Below are 21,315 nucleotides of genomic sequence, written 5' to 3'. Positions count from 1 at the left end.
AAATACACGATGGCAATACACCGCTCAAATGCGCACCCACTCCGCTAACTATTACCTGCATACGCATATCCGCCGGTGGTCAGTAGCTTCCAGTCAAAAGGATGAGCGGGACCAAGTCGTCGTGGCCGGAACTGGTGGGCATCCTGGCGACGCTGGCGGCCACGCAGATCGCGCGCGACAGGCCCGACGTCGCCGTCGAGGTGCTGCCGCCGGGCGCCCCACTGACACCGGACTACAACGCCGAGCGCGTCCGCGTCTTCATCGACAACAACGGCATCGTCTCCCAGACCCCGGTCATCGGCTAGGTTCCGGCCGGGCCGTTAATGGAGCGTACGAAACCAGCATGCATGTACGCTCGGCCGTCGTTCCTGCAGTGCAGTAGTACTGCTGCGACTGTATACGCTATATAATGGAATAATAAACATTACCCTATCCGTGACATGAGTATGTTATCCATGCCACTTTTTATTATCAATGTCATTTGGCAACCATATGTTATACCTCCACCATAAACATTTTCTGATATTGGAAGAAATTTTCACGCCATCCGCCGAAACGAAAGCGTTGTGCAGCTGTGCGTAGGTCTCACCGAGATTTATTCATTTGATTGTAGTTTCTGGACAAACTCTCGATCTGAAGCATTAGATCAAAATTGAAAAGGGGCCAGATTACATCTTCTTTCTCTAACATTTTTCTTCATGAAAAACAGACTGCCACGTTCTTCTTCCTCCTGCCGCCAGCTGCCACCGGCCGCGCTATTTTCGAAACATCCAATACAGGCAAACAAATGCACGTCCATCATTTTTGACAAACATAGCGTAGTGCACTCAAATACAAATTGTTCCTACATAATTATACATAATTCAGACATAGGTCAAACATAAATATAGTTCATAGTGCATAATTGATAAATTAAAATAAAGTTAGTTGATTACTAGTGTGGACTCACGTATGCTCCACAAGATCATCCAGAAGTTACATATGCACCGTTGATCTTACAGTTGCCAATGCATCTCCAGAAAGTTGGCAATATTCTCCGCCTCTTGTTCTGAGAAGCGGACCTGAACACCGGGCTTCTTAAAATCATGTGTGCGGGCTTCCTCTTCACCCTCATCCTCAATAATCATATTGTGCAATATTACACAACATGTCATGAGCTGCCAAAGTGTCTCCGCTTCCCACACGGATAGTACCCCAACAAGCTTGGAGCACTCCAAATGCCCTCTCCACATCCTTCCTAGATGCCTCTTGCATTGTTGCAAATCCGGTTTGTTTGTTGCCTTGGGGATTAGATATGGTCTTCAAAAACACCGTCCATTGAGGATCGATACCGTCAGCAAGGTAGTACCCCATGGTGTAGTTGTGTCCATAGATGGTACACTTGCACAGTGGAGCTTCCCCATCACAAAGCTCTTGAACAAAGGAGATAGTTGAAGCACATTGATGCCATTGCGTGAACCTGGCATGCCAAAGAAAGCATGCCAAATCCACAAATCCTGCGATGCCACTACTTCAAGTATGGTGGTGGCTTCTTTGACGTGATCTTAGTATTGCCCGCTCAAACCTTTTGGGCAGTTCTTCCATCGCTAGTGCATGCAATCAACTGAATCTAGCATGCCTTCCACTACCCGCAAAATTTTTTTTCTTCTCATTCGGTACCGATGATGGAAGAAACTTTTAGGGAATGTTGGGACCACTGTGAAGTAGTTAGTGTACAGAAGTTGTGCATCGGCAATTCTATCACGGGGAATAACTCTCCGGCCCTTCATGAAACCCTTGAAGTTCAGAACCTGCTCCTATGCTTTCTCCAAATCCTGTTGGATGCTCATCATCATCATCATCGTCGTCGCCGTCGTCATCATCATCATCATCATCATCATCATTTCAGCATACCCTCATCCTCTGAATCAGATGACGCGATGATCTCGTTGAATATGAATTCGTCAAGGTTTGAATTTCCATAGCCATCATTCCATGACGAATCCATTGGTGAACTACAAGTAATGACCGAAAGAATAAAAAACCAGCTCGGATATTCATCGAATACGTATAGCACGAGGTGTATATATGGGGGAGTTGGACGTACCACGGCGGCGTCGGTGGAGGTGACCTTGATTGGATGCGACCTGGTTGGCGGCGGTGTGATTCGGGCATCCGGTGGTGAATCCCTGGGTTGGGGATGACGGCGGAAGTCCGGTGGCTAGTGGGTGGACGAGGCCGAACAGAGAAGAGGAGAGGGCTGGTCGGGCAAGTAGGGGTGACGGGTATGGGTGATTTGGCGTGGCCCTAGCGGTCAGTCCGACAAGGGGGGCGCATGCGGGCATCTCCATATCCGCTCCACATATGGGTCGGGTATGGGGAGTGCCGGTCAGTTTGCGCGTTTGGGCCGAATGTGGGGAGCCCGGTTGGGTGACATTTTTCCGTCCGAACACTGATTGAACAGCCCGCCCGGGAGTTTGGGGCAGATATAGGGAGCCTATTGTAGATGCTCTTACTTACCTTCTTTGTATTCACGGGTTCGACTTTCGCTTCCACACCTCAATTTTTTGGAGGGATCGAATTCGCATCGTGTGCAAACGACTAAGGCATGCTGAACACTTGAACAGGGACGCGCCTCAATTTTTTGAGGGGATCGAACTCGCCTTGTGGGCGGACGACTAACGCATCCTGACCACTCGAGAAGAGACGTGTTTGTGTACAAGCATTGTTAAAAGTTATCTATTCTGATCCTAAATAAATTTGAACTTAAAATTGGTTTAAAATTTTTGATCAAAAAACCGAAAATTACCGAATGTTTTTCGTAAACTGCTATTCCGGCCCCTACCAAAGAAAAACGGGATCGAGAAAAAAAAAACTTGTTCCACGCGCATCCGTTTTCCTTCTCGCCAGAAATCGACTGACCCAAATTCCATTTTAAGGCACTGACGTGCAGCTAAACTAATTTGGCAAATGTACTAATGAGAGATGGATTAAGAACACATTGCTAGTAAGTGTTGTTTTCAGCTCATTGTGATACACATATGTTCCTGGTGACAGTGGAACCGGCTGTAGGGGTTGTACGGGGAAAAACCTATCATCCTCTCTCTTACATAATAAACAAAGTATTCACAAATAAAACGTAATAAATGACATCATAATATTCTTGCATACAATTACAATTTGTATCTTATGCAGCTACAAGAACTTTGCTTGCTATTGATGATGTCTACTTGTCCGGCACTTCTTTTGATTTTCTCGATAGGAAATTGTAGAAACATGTCATCCTCTCTCTACCATAATAAATAAAATCATAATATTCATGTATGCAAGTACAATTTGGCGGCTTCTACGGATACAAGATCTTTGCTTGCCGCCGATGAGCTCTACTTGTCCCGTACTTCTTTTGATTTTGCTGATAGGAAAATGTAGAGCCCAACAATTACCACTATTGTGCCGAACAGGCTGCAATTATAGAAGAAAGAGGAATAATTCTATTCATTTTTGTCCCAACTATATTAATTATAAAGAAATTAAACCTTTTATTGGAACCAGAAAGATGGCTCCGAGAGAAGAGTAAGAAGAAGCGAAAGGGACAAACCTTCCTACTGTAATCTCGTCGCCTATGAAGATGGAGTCCAACAAAACTGTGAATACCACAGACAATGGGCTGAACATTGGAGGATATGCCGGGCCTCGCTTGGCCATGACCCATGAGTTCAGGCTATATTTCCCCGCCGTTGCAAGTGCCCCCTACACCAAATAATTTCATGTTGATTACCTAGCAAATAATTTTCCATCTAGGCTTTTCAGTTACCAGTGATTTTGTTAACCCCGATGAACCAGTTTCAAAGAAATTACGAGCTTCTTAGCTTCAAATATATCTTCGATTTTACTATGTATTTTATTGGTGTTTTTCAGATCTAATGACTCACCGAGTAGAAGATGGTCATAAGGTTCAGATCCCATCCTAGCTTCCACTTGTTCTTGTCTCTACTCAATATTATTCCAACTAGTGCGGTTTGAAATCCTCCAACAAAGCATGTCACCATAGACGACCAGTATTTGTATGGATACACCTTCATAACCTTTGACTGCACGAATATAGTACAAACAAAATTCTATCTAATTTCAACTAACAAAAACAATACACAAAAATACAAAATGAACTTTCCAATCATCCCAATCTCGTGTTGGAGTGCTCCTTGTATGCAACAAGATCATCATCAGCTCATTCATGACATGCAAATAAAAGCATTGCTAGTAGTTACCCACATGAAAAACTGGATTTCCTTGGTGCACTGATTACATCAAACCGATTAAAAGCACGATCAATGTTGAATGCATATAGAACCAAAGTTCACGTTGATTAATTACACTTAAAATGTTGTGCCGGTGGTAACTTTATAAGTAATGGACGATGCTAACTTATAAGGAAAAAATATTTTCAGAACATAGCCATACAGGAGTATTATCTAATTTTCAAGTTCTTATCAAAACAAAGCTGACAGTGAAGGCAGGTCTCAAATGTTTGTCACATATAGGGAGTTATAACATTTTGAAGATTACATCCAATAATAATCTTGATGATGTCATCCCTTTAGCATCTTAATGCATGCATGCAAGTATTTCTGTCCGATGCCCTCTTTCCCCTCCTCTCATCATGTCTACCGACCCGCTAGAATACTAATGAGCACATGTCTCCTTAGTCCAACTCTAAATAATATAACTAACTTAACAAAAAAAAGAGGGATACCCGCGACATGTCATTGCATGGTCGGTCACCTGAATCAGGTACCAGCAAGCAAGTGTGATGCTGCTGCCTACCAAGAATATTGTCCCCCTTAGATGATTGCTTGCAACCTCTGTAGTTTGTTGTCCCTCGTGGTGGTGCTTCAGAATGGGATCCCAGAGATGCAGTGTCTTGCCCTTGTAAAGGCTGATGAGCATTGTGCCTCCAACCGAGAGCACAACGGCTACAATCTTCATTGATCCAGCTATGCTCCAGATTTGCAATGTTTCCATTCTTATATGTTCATGCATATATCACATTCCGTGTTGGAAAATAAGAAATAAAGGGGGTTGTTGATTATCAAGAAGTTGATCTTGGTTCCAGCACGTCAAAACTGAAGTTTATTGTGAATGCATGAATAATGAAAGAAATTTGGTACCTGAAGACGAGCGAGAGAATGAATGTGACCACCGGAATTATGTTCAGAAAGATGACAGCATAAGTTGGCGTTGTATCACTGAGACCATAGTAGTATAGGCTCATTGGCACTGCATACCTACATATCATGACGTGGGGTCACTGGAATTAGTTCATGTTATCCAGTATTTTGTTCAGACAATTGGCCCTCTAATCAGGTATGTATTAGCTTGCAAGTGACTACTTTTGTCTCTCAAATTTTCTTTGCGAGATACTTAATTTTCTCTCTAATCGAAGCTCTTTGCAGCCAAGCACTGTACTATATATGTATATATAGTTGACCTGCAGAACAATTGTGCCCTTTTACTAATCACTATAATATGGCCACTTTTTAACTCATGTGCGGAATTTAATTACATTATATAGTATAATAAAACATGGACAACATATGACAATCTATATATGCATATATAAAAGGACATCGAGAGATCGACCAGCTGCAACTGCAAGACTAGTGCGATGTGCTGGTTTAAGAGCAACTCCAACAGGGCGACCCAAACGGACACGGATTTTGTCCTTTTTTTGTCCGTTTGGGTCACCCGTCCGCCTAGCGGACATGAGGCGGACACACACGGTCTGCGGATGCACCCAACGCGCCGCTCGTGGATGACCCAAAGCGGACAAGCAAGATGCAGATTTCCTCCCGGCGGCGCCGCGTTTCTCCGTCGCCACAGCCTGCACTGGGAGCATATGAGATCGAGGTGGGCGGGCGGAGTCGACAGCCAGCTTCGACGGCGACCTCCCACCCCTGCTTCCACGTGCCGCCGTCCACGTCGTCGAACTGGATCCGGTATAGAGGTCCCTGGCGGCGACGGCGGCCTCTGCCGCCACGGAGTCGCGACGGAGGACCGGCCTGCGGGTGAGGCGGGCGCGAGGGCCGGCGGGGGACGGCGCAGTGGACCGGGAGGAGGGGAAGTTTAGGCGGAGGAAGGCGATGAGGAAGAAGAAGCAGGCGGCGGCGGGAGGAGGAGGAGGCGGAGGCGGGGTGGGGGTCGCGGCCGCCGCCGCCCGAGAAGAGATGCATCGCCGCCGACAGGGAGTTGCTGCTGGTACGGCTGTGGGAGGAGGCAGAGTGTTAGAATTAATGGGCTAGGCCCATAGCAATTTCTGAAATCTCAAAGCCCATGTGTAAAATGGCAAGTGGTGGTGCTAAGTTTAGTCCCACCTTGGAAGTTGAAGAAGAGTTGGACCTCTTTATATAGTGGGTTCTCTCCACCACTCTAAGTGGTGTGTGAGAAGAGAAAGGGAAAACCACACACGCGCGCTCGCTCGCCTCGCCTCGCCTCCCAGGCGAGGCGAGGCGTACATGCGACATGCACGTGAATGGTCCGCCGAAATCCGGTCCGTCTCCTTGCAGGAGTGCAGCTTCCTTTTGCCATTTTATTTTTATGTCTTGGCAGACAAGTTTTTGATTTCCTGTCCGGTAAGTATACAAATTAGAAACCGAGTCGGTTTGGGATTGTGGTCGCGACACAATACCGCCTCTGGTCCTAATATATATACAGCTACCGGCTGCGGCTAGAGACACACCGAAAAACACCTAGGGTTTTGCCTCATCTCACAACTTGCGCCGCCATCGTAGTCTACTCCATCCCAAACGCCGGCGTGCATCGGCGCGTGGGAGAGCAGGTCTCCGGAACCGTTCGTCTTTGCGATCCTGCACCGGGAGAGAACGAATTAGGTTTTTGGGAAGTGTTGTGCGCGACTGCTCAAATTCGTCATCACGGGTCGTCTTCCGTCCAAGTCGGGCGGTGCTACTCATCGTCGTATTCATCGCCGTCAGCAGCAGATCGTCGCCAACATCATCATCAACACTGTCGCACCCATAATAGCTAACGATCAGTACGTCCAACATCCTCTGTTCATGTCTGTTTCTACAGCTATTGTTACGTGTTTGCTGCTGTTATACATGTCTTGCTGTTCTTCTAGTTTGCTAGATTATTGCATGCTAGTTTCTCTTCTAGTCATGAATTATTTACTGGAATTAATCATGAACTTGCCTAATATTCCAACAATCCAAAAACCTAATTATATGCAATTTTCTGAGTTAACTATGGTTGGATTCGCTGATGCACTGAGGCCGGATAAGTTTACCGGTGTGCACTTTAAGAGGTGGCAGGTGAAGACCACGCTCTGGCTTACTGCTCTGAAAATTTTCCACGCTAGTGTTGGTGCTCCAGAGGGAATGACCGACGAAGATCTGAGAAAATTCCAGGAAGCCAATACTATGTTTGTGGGATGCATTCTGAGTGTTCTTGCTGACCGTCTGTGTGATGTGTACATGCACATAAACGACGGAAAAATTCTGTGGGATGCACTGAATGCAAAATTCGGTGCAACAGATGCAGGCAGTGAACTGTACATCATGGAGAGTTTTCATGACTACAAGATGGTGAATAACCGTTCTGTGGTTGAACAAGCTCATGAGATACAGTGCATTGTGAAGGAACTTGAACTCCTTAAATGTGTTCTACCCGACAAATTCGTGGCTGGGTGCATGATTGCAAAGTTGCCTCCTTCATGGAGGAATTTCGCCACAACTCTGAAGCATAAGAGACAGGAGATATCAGTTGAAAATCTGATTGCATCTCTTGATGTTGAAGAAAAAGCTCGGGCTAAAGATACCACTGAAAAAGGAGGTGAGGTTCAGCCTACTGCTAACATGGTGCAGAGGTACCCACAGAACAAGAACAAAGGGAAGAACAAACCTGTTTTCAACAAGCCTACCAAGACTACTACCTTCAAGAAGAAGAAGTTCAACAAGGCTGAGCTAGAGTGCTACGCCTGTGGGAAGCCTGGACACTTTTCCAAGGAATGCCTTGAACGTGCAGACCGCAGAGGGAAAACAAGCTCCAAGACTGTCAACATGGTGACCGCTAGCAATACTGATGGGTATGGTAATTTACCTATTGTGCTTTCAGTATTTCAATCATCTTCGTGGTGGATTGATTCGGGTGCTAACGTTCATGTGTGTGCTGACATCTCCCTGTTTACTTCTTATCAGGTCGCAAGGGATTCTTCCGTCCTAATGGGGAATGGGTCACATGCTTCTGTTCGTGGCATTGGCACGGTGGATCTGAAGTTTACTTCAGGAAAGATCGTGCAACTAAGGAACGTGCAGCATGTCCCTACTATGAACAAGAATCTAGTTAGCGGCTCCCTTCTATGTTGAGATGGATTTAAGGTAGTTTTAGAGTCCAATAAAGTAATCGTGTCAAGATTTGGACAATTTATAGGAAAATGCTATGAGTGCGGAGGCTTGTTCCGTTTTTCTCTTTCAGATTTTTGCAATAAGTCAATAAACCAAATTTGTGCTAGTGTTAATGATGATGCAAGTATTTGGCACTCTCGTTTATGTCATATTAATTTTGGTTTAATGTCTCGGCTATCCAGCATGAGTTTAATTCCGAACTTCATAGTTGCCAAAGGTTCTAAGTGCCATAGTTGTGTGCAATCTAAGCAACCTCGAAAGCCTCATAAGGCTGCCGAGGAGAGAAACTTGGCACCTCTAGAACTCATACATTCTGATCTTTGTGAGATGAATGGTGTGTTGACAAAAGATGGAAAGAGATATTTCATGACTTTGATTGATGATGCGACTAGATTTTGCTATGTTTATTTGTTGCAAACTAAAGATGAAGCATTAGACTACTTTAAAATCTATAAAGCTGAAGTTGAAAATCAACTAGAGAGAAAGATCAAGCGTCTTAGGTCCGATCGTGGTGGAGAGTATTTTCCAAAAGTTTTTGATGAATTTTGTGAGGAACATGGTATTATTCATGAGAGGACGCCTCCCTATTCACCTCAATCAAATGGAGTGGCCGAGAGGAAAAACCGCACATTGACTGACTTGGTGAATGCCATGTTAGACACTGCTGGTTTATCTAAGGCATGGTGGGGGGAGGCTCTATTGACTTCATGTCATGTTCTGAATAGAGTTCCCAACAATAATAAAGAGAAAACCCCTTATGAGGAGTGGGTTGGGAGAAAACCATCACTTTCTTATTTGCGCACTTGGGGATGTTTGGCAAAGGTCAATATTCCTATTCCTAAGAAACGCAAACTTGGACCAAAGACAGTGGATTGTGTCTTTCTAGGGTATGCTCAACGGAGCATTGCTTATAGGTTTTTAGTGGTAAAATCTGAAGTACCTGATATGCATGTTGATACTATAATGGAATCTCGTGATGCAACATTTTTTGAGAACATATTTCCTATGAAAGATATGCATAGCATTGCTAGATTTTCTTCTGAGATAATTCCTGAATCTAGTACAACTGATGAATATTTCGAACAATCACATGAGGAAGTCCTTGAGAAGGATAACAATGAAGTTCCTAGAAGGAACAAGAGACAAAGGATTGCAAAATCCTTTGGTGATGATTTCATTGTATACCTTGTGGACGACACACCCAAGACGATTGCAGAAGCATATGCATCTCCGGATGTAGATGATTGGAAAGAAGCTGTTCATAATGAGATGGACTCAATTCTTTCTAATGGAACTTGGGAACTAACTGATAGACCATATGGTTGTAAACCTGTGGGCTATAAGTGGGTGTTCAAAAAGAAGCTAAAGCCTGATGGTACTATTGATAAGTACAAGGCGCGGCTAGTGGCCAAGGGCCACACTCAGAAAGAAGGCGAAGATTACTTTGACACCTATTCACCCGTTGCTAGAATGACCACCATTCGAGTGTTACTTTCCTTGGCTGCCTCTTATGGTCTTATCATTCATCAAATGGATGTAAAGACAGCTTTTCTCAATGGAGAGTTGGAAGAGGAGATCTATATGGATCAGCCTGACGGGTTTGTGGTAAAGGGTGAAGAGAGAAAGGTGTGCAAGTTGTTAAAATCTTTGTATGGTCTGAAACAGGCACCTAAGCAATGGCATGAGAAGTTTGAAAGAACTCTGACTTCTGCAGGATTTGTCATTAACGAGGCTGATAGGTGTGTTTACTATCGCCATGGTGGGGGCAATAGTGTCATATTATGTTTGTATGTGGACGACATACTGATCTTTGGTACAAACATTAATGCAATTAATGAGGTCAAGTCTTTTCTATCAAAAAGTTTTGACATGAAAGATCTGGGAGAAGCCGATGTAATTCTAAACATCAAACTTATTAAGGATGAGAGTGGGATTACATTAACGCAATCTCACTATGTTGAGAAGGTCTTGAACCGATTCGGTTTTATGGATAGCAAGCCTTCTCCAACACCTTATGATCCCAGCGTGACACTCAGAAAGAACAAGAAAGAAATGAGAGATCAATTAAGATACTCTCAAATTGTCGGTTCACTCATGTACCTAGCTAGCGCTACAAGACCAGATATCTCTTTTGCTGTGAGCAAACTGAGTAGGTTCATGTCCAACCCGGGTGATGATCATTGGCATGCACTAGAAAGGGTCTTGCGCTATCTGAGAGGTACTATGAGTTACGGAATTACTTATTCAGGGCATCCTGCTGTGCTAGAAGGATATAGTGATTCAAATTGGATCTCCGATGTTGATGTACTTTACGCAACAAGTGGGTATGTATTTACTCATGGTGGTGGCGCAGTGTCATGGAGGTCTTGCAAGCAAACCATATTGACGAGGTCAACTATGGAAGCAGAATTAACTGCTTTGGACACAGCTACTGTTGAGGCAGAATGGCTGCGTGAGCTCTTGATGGACTTGCCTGTTGTTGAAAAACCTGTACCGGCTATTCTTATGAATTGTGATAACCAAACGGTTATCGCTAAAGTGAACAATTCTAAAGATAATGCAAAGTCATCAAGACACGTGAAAAGACGTTTGAAGTCTGTCAGGAAGTTGAGAAACTCCGGAGTAATAACTGTTACGTATATACAAACAGACAAAAACCTGGCAGATCCCTTTACAAAGGGACTATCACGAAATGTGATAGATATTGCATCGAGGGAGATGGGTATGAGACCCATAGATGTTACACCATAGTAGTAACCCAACCTTTGTGATCGGAGATCCCGTGAATTAGGATCTGGGAAGAACAAGCTATTGGTTAACTGAGGAGAGTAATAACTTATGATCGTCTCCAAGTGAAGATGCAAAACTCTCAGAGCTGTAAGGCTCAGATCTGTAAGGCAGGTTGGCAACATGCCTTAATGTGGTTCTATTGGCTATAATTAGCAAAGATGCTGTCCTACAGAGCAGTCTTGAAAGAACACACCTATATGAGTTCTGACTATAAACGTCGCAGTCTATGAGATTTGGGTGATCTCTAGTAAGCTCACGAAGAGACCAGGGAGTATGACGTATAAGCTCCAAACCGCGGGGTAGCCTACTGGCGGTCAGGTACTAGTTAAGACTTTGAGTGAAACCTGTTCACACAAAACTAGCAATTCAAGGCATAGTCCATTGTCAAGTTGTGAATGGATGTAGCTTAAAGTTCTAGGCAGAAGTTCAACTTAACAGTCTCTGCTGAAACACTGGTATATTAAACAAGTGGTGAGAGAAGGCAAATCTCTAAATGGGTATTTGAGATCTGGTGGGGGATTGTTAGAATTAATGGGCTAGGCCCATAGCAATTTCTGAAATCTCAAAGCCCATGTGTAAAATGGCAAGTGGTGGTGCTAAGTTTAGTCCCACCTTGGAAGTTGAAGAAGAGTTGGACCTCTTTATATAGTGGGTTCTCTCCATCACTCTAAGTGGTGTGTGAGAAGAGAAAGGGAAAACCACACGCGCGTGCTCGCTCGCCTCGCCTCGCCTGGCCGTGGCGAGGCGAGGCGAGGCGAGGCGTACATGCGACATGCGCGTGAATGGTCCGCCGAAATCCGGTCCGTCTCCTTGCAGGAGCGCAGCTTCCTTTTGCCGTTTTATGTCTTGGCAGACAAGTTTTTGATTTCTTGTCCGGTAAGTATACGAATTAGAAACCGAGTCGGTTTGGGATTGTGGTCGCGACACAATACCGCCTCTGGTCCTAATATATATACAGCTACCGGCTGCGGCCAGAGACACACCGAAAAACACCTAGGGTTTTGCCTCATCTCACAACTTGCGCCGCCATCGTAGTCTACTCCATCCCAAACGCCGGCGTGCATCGGCGCGTGGGAGAGCAGGTCTCCGGAACCGTTCGTCTTTGCGATCCTGCACCGGGAGAGGACGAATTAGGTTTTTGGGAAGCGCTGTGCGCGACTGCTCAAATTCGTCATCACGGGTCGGCTTCCGTCCAAGTCGGGCGGTGCTACTCATCGTCGTATTCATCGCCGTCAGCAGCAGATCGTCGCCAACATCGTCATCAACACTGTCGCACCCATAATAGCTAACGATCAGTACGTCCAACATCCTCTGTTCATGTCTGTTTCTACAGCTATTGTTACGTGTTTGTTGTTGTTATGCATGTCTTGCTGTTCTTCTAGTTTGCTAGATTATTGCATGCTAGTTTCTCTTCTAGTTATGAATTATTTACTGGAATTAATCATGAACTTGCCTAATATTCCAACACAGAGGTGCGGTGGGGGTCGCGGCTGGGGTGGTTTTCTCGCTCTCGGTCACTGAGACATGGGTCCAGGGCGGACACAAGAGGGAGGCAGCAGACGAGAGCGGACGACGAGAGTGCCCGCTTTTGTCCGCGCGGACCCATTTGTGGCCCATTTTTGCGTTCAGTTTGGGTCGGGAGGGATGACAAACGGACAGCAGGCGAACACGCGCGTCCGTTTGGGTCGCCCCGTTGGGCCAATTTTTATATTCGGATAATCCAAACGGACAAAATGGGTCGCCCCATTGGAGTTGCTCTAACTGAGATCCACGTTGTCTGCCACTGAAATTAATTATATCACTGAAGCTGGAATGTATATAGTCGTTCGTTTGGAATTTTGACGTGGCCTAGACCAGGACATAGGCGACATCACACACTAAACTATTAGCCTACTGTTGATAACAGCCTTTCGGACGGGGTCTCGGACACCTGGTGGACCAGGCTTGATCCGCCTCTGAATAAGGCATGAATAGAACGAGGTAGTAAAACAACATAAAGAAGTTTTCTTAAGGGAATAACAAACATAAAAAAAGCATATAGGAAACCAATTCATGACACTTTTTTGCGCGTCAGCATGTATGTATAGGTGCACACAATGTGCACTAACTGAGTGCGTTTGACTGCGTACCCGATGAAGGCGTTCAGGAAGATCCATCCCGTGGCGTGCCAACCCATCTCCCTCCACTTGCCCCTGCATGTGCACAGCAAAATTCATAGCTCGAGTTTAGCCGATTAGAATGCGTTGGGCAAGTAAATCTGCCAAAAAATATTTTGAAGGGAAAATCTTCTGACGGACACCCGTTGATACTTTTCATAATTAACGTGATCCAATTGTCCAATGCCCCACGATTCTTTTCATAATTAACATGATTCTTTCGTCCAAATTGTCCGAATAACGATATTCTGCATAATTAGCATGATCTTCCACTCCAACACTCGATGGTACTTTTCATAATTACCGTGATCCTCTTGTCCAAAAAATGATATTATACATAATTAATATGATCCTCCCGTCCTACCCTCATGATTATTTTCATAAATTAATACTTGGCTAATTATTGTATGCTGCTATGGAGGAGGTAAAGATTGGACAAGAGATAACTGGAACGGTTTTTAGGCGTGCGAAACGGACAAAATGACTACAGACTCCCCTGCAATATTAGAGACTTCTTGGATAATATTCGAACTGTCAATACCATTTCCTCAGTGCAAATGTATATAAAGCTTGACGAACTGTTTTTTGTTCACTTACATAGTTGCAATTTCTTTTTAGAAATGACACCCGATAATTATCAAGAAAACAATAATCTGTACAATAGAAAGATAACAAGAAACAAGACGATAAACATAAAAAAAAAATTGAAAACCATACTACCTATCTTCTTCCTTAGATTGTACACCCCCGCTGAAGCATGCAAATTGCACTAAGCCGACGACAAAGAAAGAAGACTCGATGTACCACAATAGTGACTCGCCCCAGAAACAAGATCTAATCACCACTGAAGTAACATCCGTTGGGGCATCACTCCGCGCTACACGGGTTTGGAATCCTTCACCATTAATACAGAAGGTTGCGGAAACCAGACCATATGGCAGAACAAACCGAAAGAGGTGGTCGAAGTCGCTGCACAAAGAGCCGGCCAATTTCTTCCAAATGTCAAGATCGGAAGAGAACGAATAGAACTGGAAACACCTACCCTCACATGTCCTTTATCGGCACTGGACCAAACATTGTCGAGGTAGGGAGAGACTGAAGAGTCATTATTACAACTTTTCATTCCCAGCGGCACCTTGCCAATGCTACCAGGGAGCCTAAACCTAAGCGAAACGAAAGGGGCAGGTCCCTACTTGTCTTGCCATCGACGATGCTGCGGAACGGGAGAGAGAAGGGATGTCGGGACAACGGCGTGGAGAAGAGGACCTTGGGTGGCAGATAGGGTTGGGAGCGAGGGGAACCGGTGTGCGAGAGGAGAATTTCGAAGGGCCCGAGTGAGTTTTTAAAGTTGGAAGAATTGAAAGGTTATGGTAGTTGAGAGTAATTAGATAAGCATGCCTGCATGCCGCACACATCGTGCATACTCTTACCTTTCGAAGATGAGCGCCAATGGGAGGATGAAGGCGGCGCCGAAGAGACTGCGGTAGGCGAGGAGGACGAAGATGAACATGCCACCACCGATGGACACCTTGGACAGCAGGATCATCCCCGTGATGAACAACTGCACCAGCACCATCGACGCAGGGGCTCCACTCCCAGCCCACCGCCTTCTTCGTCTCTGCCGCCTTGATGTCCATCGGTCACGCGACGATAGTTGCAGGCTCTTGCTGCCGACTGCCGTCTCGATCTCCGACTGAGAGGGCGCACTATCCTAGCTTGCTAGGAGCTAGCTAGCCAAAGGGGCATGCATTTGGGATGAAGTTAAAACTTGTGACCGAGCACGCAGATCTCTACTCATATAAAGGGGGAGTTGGTGGGCTCTCCTCACTAGTTTATTTTCACCTCGACTCCCACCACCCCTGTCACTTGTATATTTTTGCCTCGCCTTCCATCACCATCTCCCACTGTTTATTTTTCCCTCACCTCCCACCACCCCTCCCATTGGATTTTTCTCGCTCCCGTTAACAAACCAAATCCCATTAAAGGTTGAGATCTTGTTTAGTTCTTGGTTTGGAAAGTGTTGATTCAATTCAATCACGTAAGTAATAGGTAATTAAGAATTAGAAATCACACCATATATGAGAGATCACCTTCCTAAAAGGCAGAAATACAATTTTTTTATAACCTTCTAAAACAAGTACAAATATTCTTCAATGTGCTGTCATTTATTATTATCATTATCTTTACTTTTAAATGACAATAGCAACTTTCCTAATACAACAAAAATAAAATATCTTTTTTATCTTACCAAATCACATATTTTTTATATTACCAAATCACATATATCTCTACTATTAAAGGGAGTTGATAGGCTGGTGCACACAGTTTATTTTTGCCTGCATGGTTTATTTTCGCCTTCACCTCCCACCACCACCACCCCTCCATGCTGTTTTTTTCTTCCTTGCACACTCCAACCTCCGTGGTGGCAGGCGGGTCGTCGGACTGCCACGTACATGCGCTTGTGGAAGCAGTCATATTATATTTCTTATCAACCATACAGAGAGCCAGACAGGCTACATTCTCAAATCAAGTGTGTCCATGTAAATGTCAAGAAACTCAGTAAGTAATTGTGTACTACAATACTCGATAGGCTTTGCAAAAATGAATCCACTAGAAGAGGGGTGTGTAATATCTTTATTATCAAAGGGAATATTTACGTAGTTGTCATTCGTAGAAGCCATTCATGCGAAAATAATTTGGATCGAATGTTGAATCAATTTGGAAATCAAATCATTAATTCAATTAATTACCTTAGTTAATTACATATGCAATTGATTAGGTCCATTTGAATATGATTTTTTTCACACCAAATCAGTTTGGAAACTGAGTCATTAATGCAATTATTTAATTGGGCAGACATATAATTGTGCCTATAGATAATTGGATGTTGTGATTTTTTTCTCAATTAAGCAGATAATTAATTGATTTGGTTGACAGTTAATTAGGCATGCAGAGAATTAGGTACTCCCTCCGTTTTTTATTTACTCTGCATATTAGATTTGACAGAAGTCAAACTTCGTAAAGTTTGACCAAGTTTGTAGAAAACAATATAAACATTTAACATAACAAATCTATATGGTGTGGAAGTACATTCAATAATAAATCTAATGGTGTTGATTTGTTATTGTATAGGTTAATATTTTTGTTTATAAACTTTGTCAAAGTTTACAAAACTTGACCAAAGCTAATACCCGGAGTAAATAAAAATGGAGGGAGTAGGAAGTTAATTATTTGTGTAATTAATTAAACAATTAAGCAGATAGTTAATCGCGCCAACTCATTTTGAAAGTGCTTGCGGGCAAGAACAGCAAAAGGCTCTCTGCGACATGGCCATGCACCGCTTGCCAATATGGAGAACAACCACTATGCACTTGCGACTTGGGTGATCAAGCGTTCACCACGATGGATGACGACCATGCTCTATAGGATGTCCACAGGCCAAAGGTTGCCGAAACATTTGCTGGCCAGGACAATACGACATGGCCAAGTTGTTCATGCTATTGTAGAAAATAAGAGTGTTCCAAGAATAAGAATAAAAAATAACTAAATGGGTCAAGTGGTCCGTGGTGTTGGAGAAGGAAAGTGTGTTCCAGAAAATGAACCAAAAAAGAAAAGAAGATTATTCTAGGAAATAAGTAGGAACTAAAACTAAAGCTGGCAAGGAAGGAGGAAGAAAAAGATGAGGCTTCTCTGATGAACACATTAATGTTGACGTGGTGCTGGTTGGCCACAACGAAATGGGTTGACCAAGAGACTAGGAGTAGAAGATGTGAGGACGAGGAAGAGAAGAACGACAAGTATCCCTTGTAGCAATGAACGGTGTTTGGGTTGGAGATGGAGCCTATTGGTGGCTAGGAATATGTGTAGGTTGCCACTCGCCTCCCACGTCGTTGTGTGTATGATTTTTTTGTTTCATCAGTTTAAGAATTCAAGGGGCATATGATGTGTTTCATCATGACATTGACATGACATGTTGAACTGAAGGCGCTACAAACTCTAAATAGATGCGAGATATGATAAATGGGAGAAAAAATATTGGCACATGTTGCGACACAATTATAAACCCTAGAAAAGATGACATTTTACTGTGTGCATTTGTAAAATTAAATGGACATTTGACAAAGATCTATATTGTTGTTTGTTGTTTTATGGCAATGGTATGTGTTGGTTTACACCACTCTGCTATATTGTAAATGTTGGAAATATGCCCTAGAGACAATAATAAAATGGTTATTATTGTATTTCCTTGTTCATGATAATTGTCTGTTGTTCATGCTATAATTGTATTAACTGGAAACCGTAATACATGTGTGAATACATAGACCACAACATGTCTCTAGTAAGCCTCTAGTTGACTAGCTCGTTGATCAATAGATGGTTATGGTTTCCTGACCATGGACATTGGATGTCATTGATAACGGGATCACATCATTAGGAGAATGATGTGATGGACAAGACCCAATCCTAAGCATAGCACAAGATCGTGTAGTTCGTTTGCTAGAGCTTTTCTAATGTCAAGTATCATTTCCTTAGACCATGAGATTGTGCAACTCCCGGATACCGTAGGAATGCTTTGGGTGTACCAAACGTCACAACGTAACTGGGTGGCTATAAAGGTGCACTACAGGTATCTCCGAAAGTGTCTGTTGGGTTGGCACGAATCGAGACTGGGATTTGTCACTCCGTATGACGGAGAGGTATCTCTGGGCCCACTCGGTAATGCATCATCATAATGAGCTCAATGTGACCAAGTGTTTGGTCACGGGATCATGCATTACAGTACGAGTAAAGTGACTTGCCGGTAACGAGATTGAACAAGGTATTGGGATACCGACGATCGAATCTCGGGCAAGTAACGTACCGATTGACAAAGGGAATTGTATACGGGATTGATTGAATCCTCGACATCGTGGTTCATCCGATGAGATCATCGTGGAACATGTGGGAGCCAACATGGGTATCCAGATCCCGCTGTTGGTTATTGACCGGAGAGTCGTCTCGGTCATGTCTACATGTCTCCCGAACCCGTAGGGTCTACACACTTAAGGTTCGGTGACGCTAGGGTTGTAGAGATATTAGTATGCGGAAATCCAAAAGTCGTTCGGAGTCCCGGATGAGATCCCGGACGTCACGAGGAGTTCCGGAATGGTCCGGAGGTAAAGATTTATATATGGGAAGTCCTATTTTGGCCACTGAAAAATGTTCGGGATTTTTCGGTATTGTACCGAGAAGGTTCTAGAAGGTTCCGAAGTGGGGTCCACCTGCATGGGGGGACCCACATGAACGTGGGTAGTGGGGGCAAGGCCCCACACCCCTGGTCAAGGCGCACCAAGATCCCACCTTAGAAGGAATAAGATCAGATCCCGAAGGGATAAGATCAAGATCCCTAAAAAATGGGGATAACAATCGGTGGGTAAGGGAAATGATGGGATTTCTTTCCCCCCACCTTTGCCAACGCCCCAATGGACTTGGAGGGCAAGAAACCAGCCCCCTCCACCCCTATATATAGTGGGGAGGCGCATGGGAGCAGCACCCCAAGCCCTGGCGCCTCCCTCCCTCCCGTGACACCTCTTCCTCCCCGCTTGCGCTTGGCGAAGCCCTGCCGGGATCCCGCTACTTCCACCACCACGCCGTCGTGCTGCTGGATATCCATCAACTTCTCCTCCCCCCTTGCTGGATCAAGGAGGAGACGTCCCCGCTCCGTACGTGTGTTGAACGCGGAGGTGCCGTCCGTTCGGCGCTAGGATCATCGGTGATTTGGATCACGACGAGTACGACTCCATCAACCCCGTTCTCTTGAACGCTTCCGCTCGCGATCTACAAGAGTATGTAGATGCACTCCTCCCCTCTCATTGCTAGCATCTCCTAGATTGATCTTGGTGACACGTAGGAAAATTTTGAATTTCTGCTACGTTCCCCAACAGTAAATATGATAAAAAAGCATCCTTTTGCAACGCACGAAGAATGTGAGGTGGGTGTCATCTGGTTTTAAAGGAGGGGGCTCCAGCGAGAAATGTCCCACTACGTGTTGGAATATTCAGTAAATGTGTTTGTGCTTACAACATTTATTTTACTGCTATGTTTATCTCATGGGAATTGTTTATGTGGAATTGAAAGCATCATATACATGTATGATGTACATGGAAACTTGAACGGAGATTAGTCTGCAGAAGCCGGTACTTCATGTTGGAAGTACAGTACATGTGTACTAGAAATTAAGCTTTGTTTATACAACCCGGGCACAACATGATGGAATGATCAGGTTGTCCATAATTTGGCAATATGGATTGTTTCAAAGCCTGTGGATTTGAATTAGAATTTATTAAAATCCGGTGCATGACTCACACATGCGTGAAAAGACCTTATTACAGATTAATTTGAGACTCCTACTTGATTACTAATGATCGTGGTTGGTTGTGCTAATCTGGAGTCTTTGTTTAAATAGATTGTTTATCTGTAAACATATCTGTATACAGTTTAAACTAAACCGAAATTATTCTATATATATTGGTCTCTACTCTATGGCCTCAATACCATTGTGAGCGGCACCACGGATTAGAGTGAGGAACAGAGGGTAGGGTGTAACTTTAACATTGGTATCAGAGCCTTCTGTCTTTGATCTCGATTCTAATCTGATGCATATCTTCGTATCCAACTCGAAAGAAGAAGCCTTGTGCTAGTCAAAGTAGTATACGTCAACCTTGGTGGTGGACTAATCCAACCCGATAGATCCAACATCAATCCACTCGTCGCCTCCGTGCACCAAATTCACCCAAGCTGTCGCTCCCAGATCGATCCACCGGCATCCACCAGCATCCCCCGACAGTCATGCCCTGATGTCTTGCTGCAGCGCTGGGCACTGCTCCTCTCGCTCCGCCGTCCGTCATCCCCAATGCTTCATTCGCCACGGCCCGACAATAATGCCCCTCTCCGACTTCCAGGCTGGTAGTAACGGGGAACGTCGTCCGACACGCTCGTGCTCTGCCTATGATCCACTTCCATGCGATTATGTCGCGGAACAAGCCTCACCCTCCGCTCTAGCTGGCTGCTCGAAAATCTTTGTTGCTTCCCTGTTGCTATTTGCCTGTTGCCATCGGACCAAGCCAAGGACAACTTCTCGACACAGGTACTCGGTAACTAATCTCTTACCTGGCAATGGCGTCCAATAGCGTATTTGCCGAGCTACTAAGGAACTACAAGTTGGATGGATCCAATTTCACTGTTTGGAAAAGGTAGATCAATTTTTTACTCACTGCTGAAAATATTTATTATGTGATTGCTACTACTGAACCTAATGAACCTGCTGATGACGCTTCGTATGAGGAAAAGGAAAATTTTGCACAAGAGATGAAGGACTAGACACAAGATAATAAGAAAGCTAGAGTTTTTATTCTTAGATCAATCTGATTCTTTAGCCGGAGAATATGAGCCAGAGAAAAAACTTAAAAATAATGAGAAGGTTGGAGGAGGATTTTGATGAGGTCTCGCGTATTAAAGTGCTTAGCTTAGTCGATAGATTTTTTTACTGCAAAGATGTCTGACGGTAGCTCTGTGAATGAACATATGAACTGCTACCTCTTGAGCATGCGTTGGTTTTCCCTTGAAGAGGAAAGGGTGATGCAGCAAAGTAGCGTAAGTATTTCCATCAGTTTTTGAGAAACCAAGGTATCAATCCAGCAGGAGACTACACGCAAGTCCCTCGTACCTGCACAAACAAATAAGAACCTTAAAACCAACATGATAAAGGGGTTGTCAATCCCTTCACGGCCACTTGCAAAAGTGAGATCTGATAGAGATAATAAGATAAATATTTTTGGTATTTTTATGATATAGATTGGAAAGTAAAGATTGCAAAATAAACGGTGACAGAAATAGCACGTTGGCGGGAGATTAATATGATGGAAAATAGACCCGGGGGCCATTGGTTTCATTAGTGGCTTCTCTCAAGATAGCATAAACTATGGTGGGTGAAC

The 21,315-nt window shown here is 44.2% G+C and overlaps 1 protein-coding gene across 1 annotated transcript; it reads right to left on the bottom strand.

Annotated features, from left to right (window-relative positions):
* Window positions 1-3,362: 3,362 nt before the first annotated feature.
* LOC109783387 (WAT1-related protein At5g64700-like) lies at window positions 3,363-16,023 on the bottom strand. The gene is made up of 8 exons (XM_045231300.1): window positions 16,000-16,023; window positions 14,773-15,035; window positions 13,316-13,378; window positions 5,148-5,264; window positions 4,762-5,002; window positions 3,912-4,070; window positions 3,578-3,729; window positions 3,363-3,441 (listed from the first exon to the last, which is right to left on the bottom strand). Exons 1-8 carry the CDS (start codon window positions 16,021-16,023, stop codon window positions 3,363-3,365), a joined length of 1,098 nt encoding a protein of 365 aa, XP_045087235.1.
* Between the last annotated feature and the right edge of the window lie 5,292 nt (window positions 16,024-21,315).

Source organism: Aegilops tauschii, chromosome 7 (genome assembly GCF_002575655.3).
Source record: "Aegilops tauschii subsp. strangulata cultivar AL8/78 chromosome 7, Aet v6.0, whole genome shotgun sequence".
Classification (NCBI taxonomy): domain Eukaryota; kingdom Viridiplantae; phylum Streptophyta; class Magnoliopsida; order Poales; family Poaceae; genus Aegilops; species Aegilops tauschii.
Note: the sequence above shows the minus strand (reverse complement) of the source record. Positions and strands in the feature narration are given on the sequence as shown.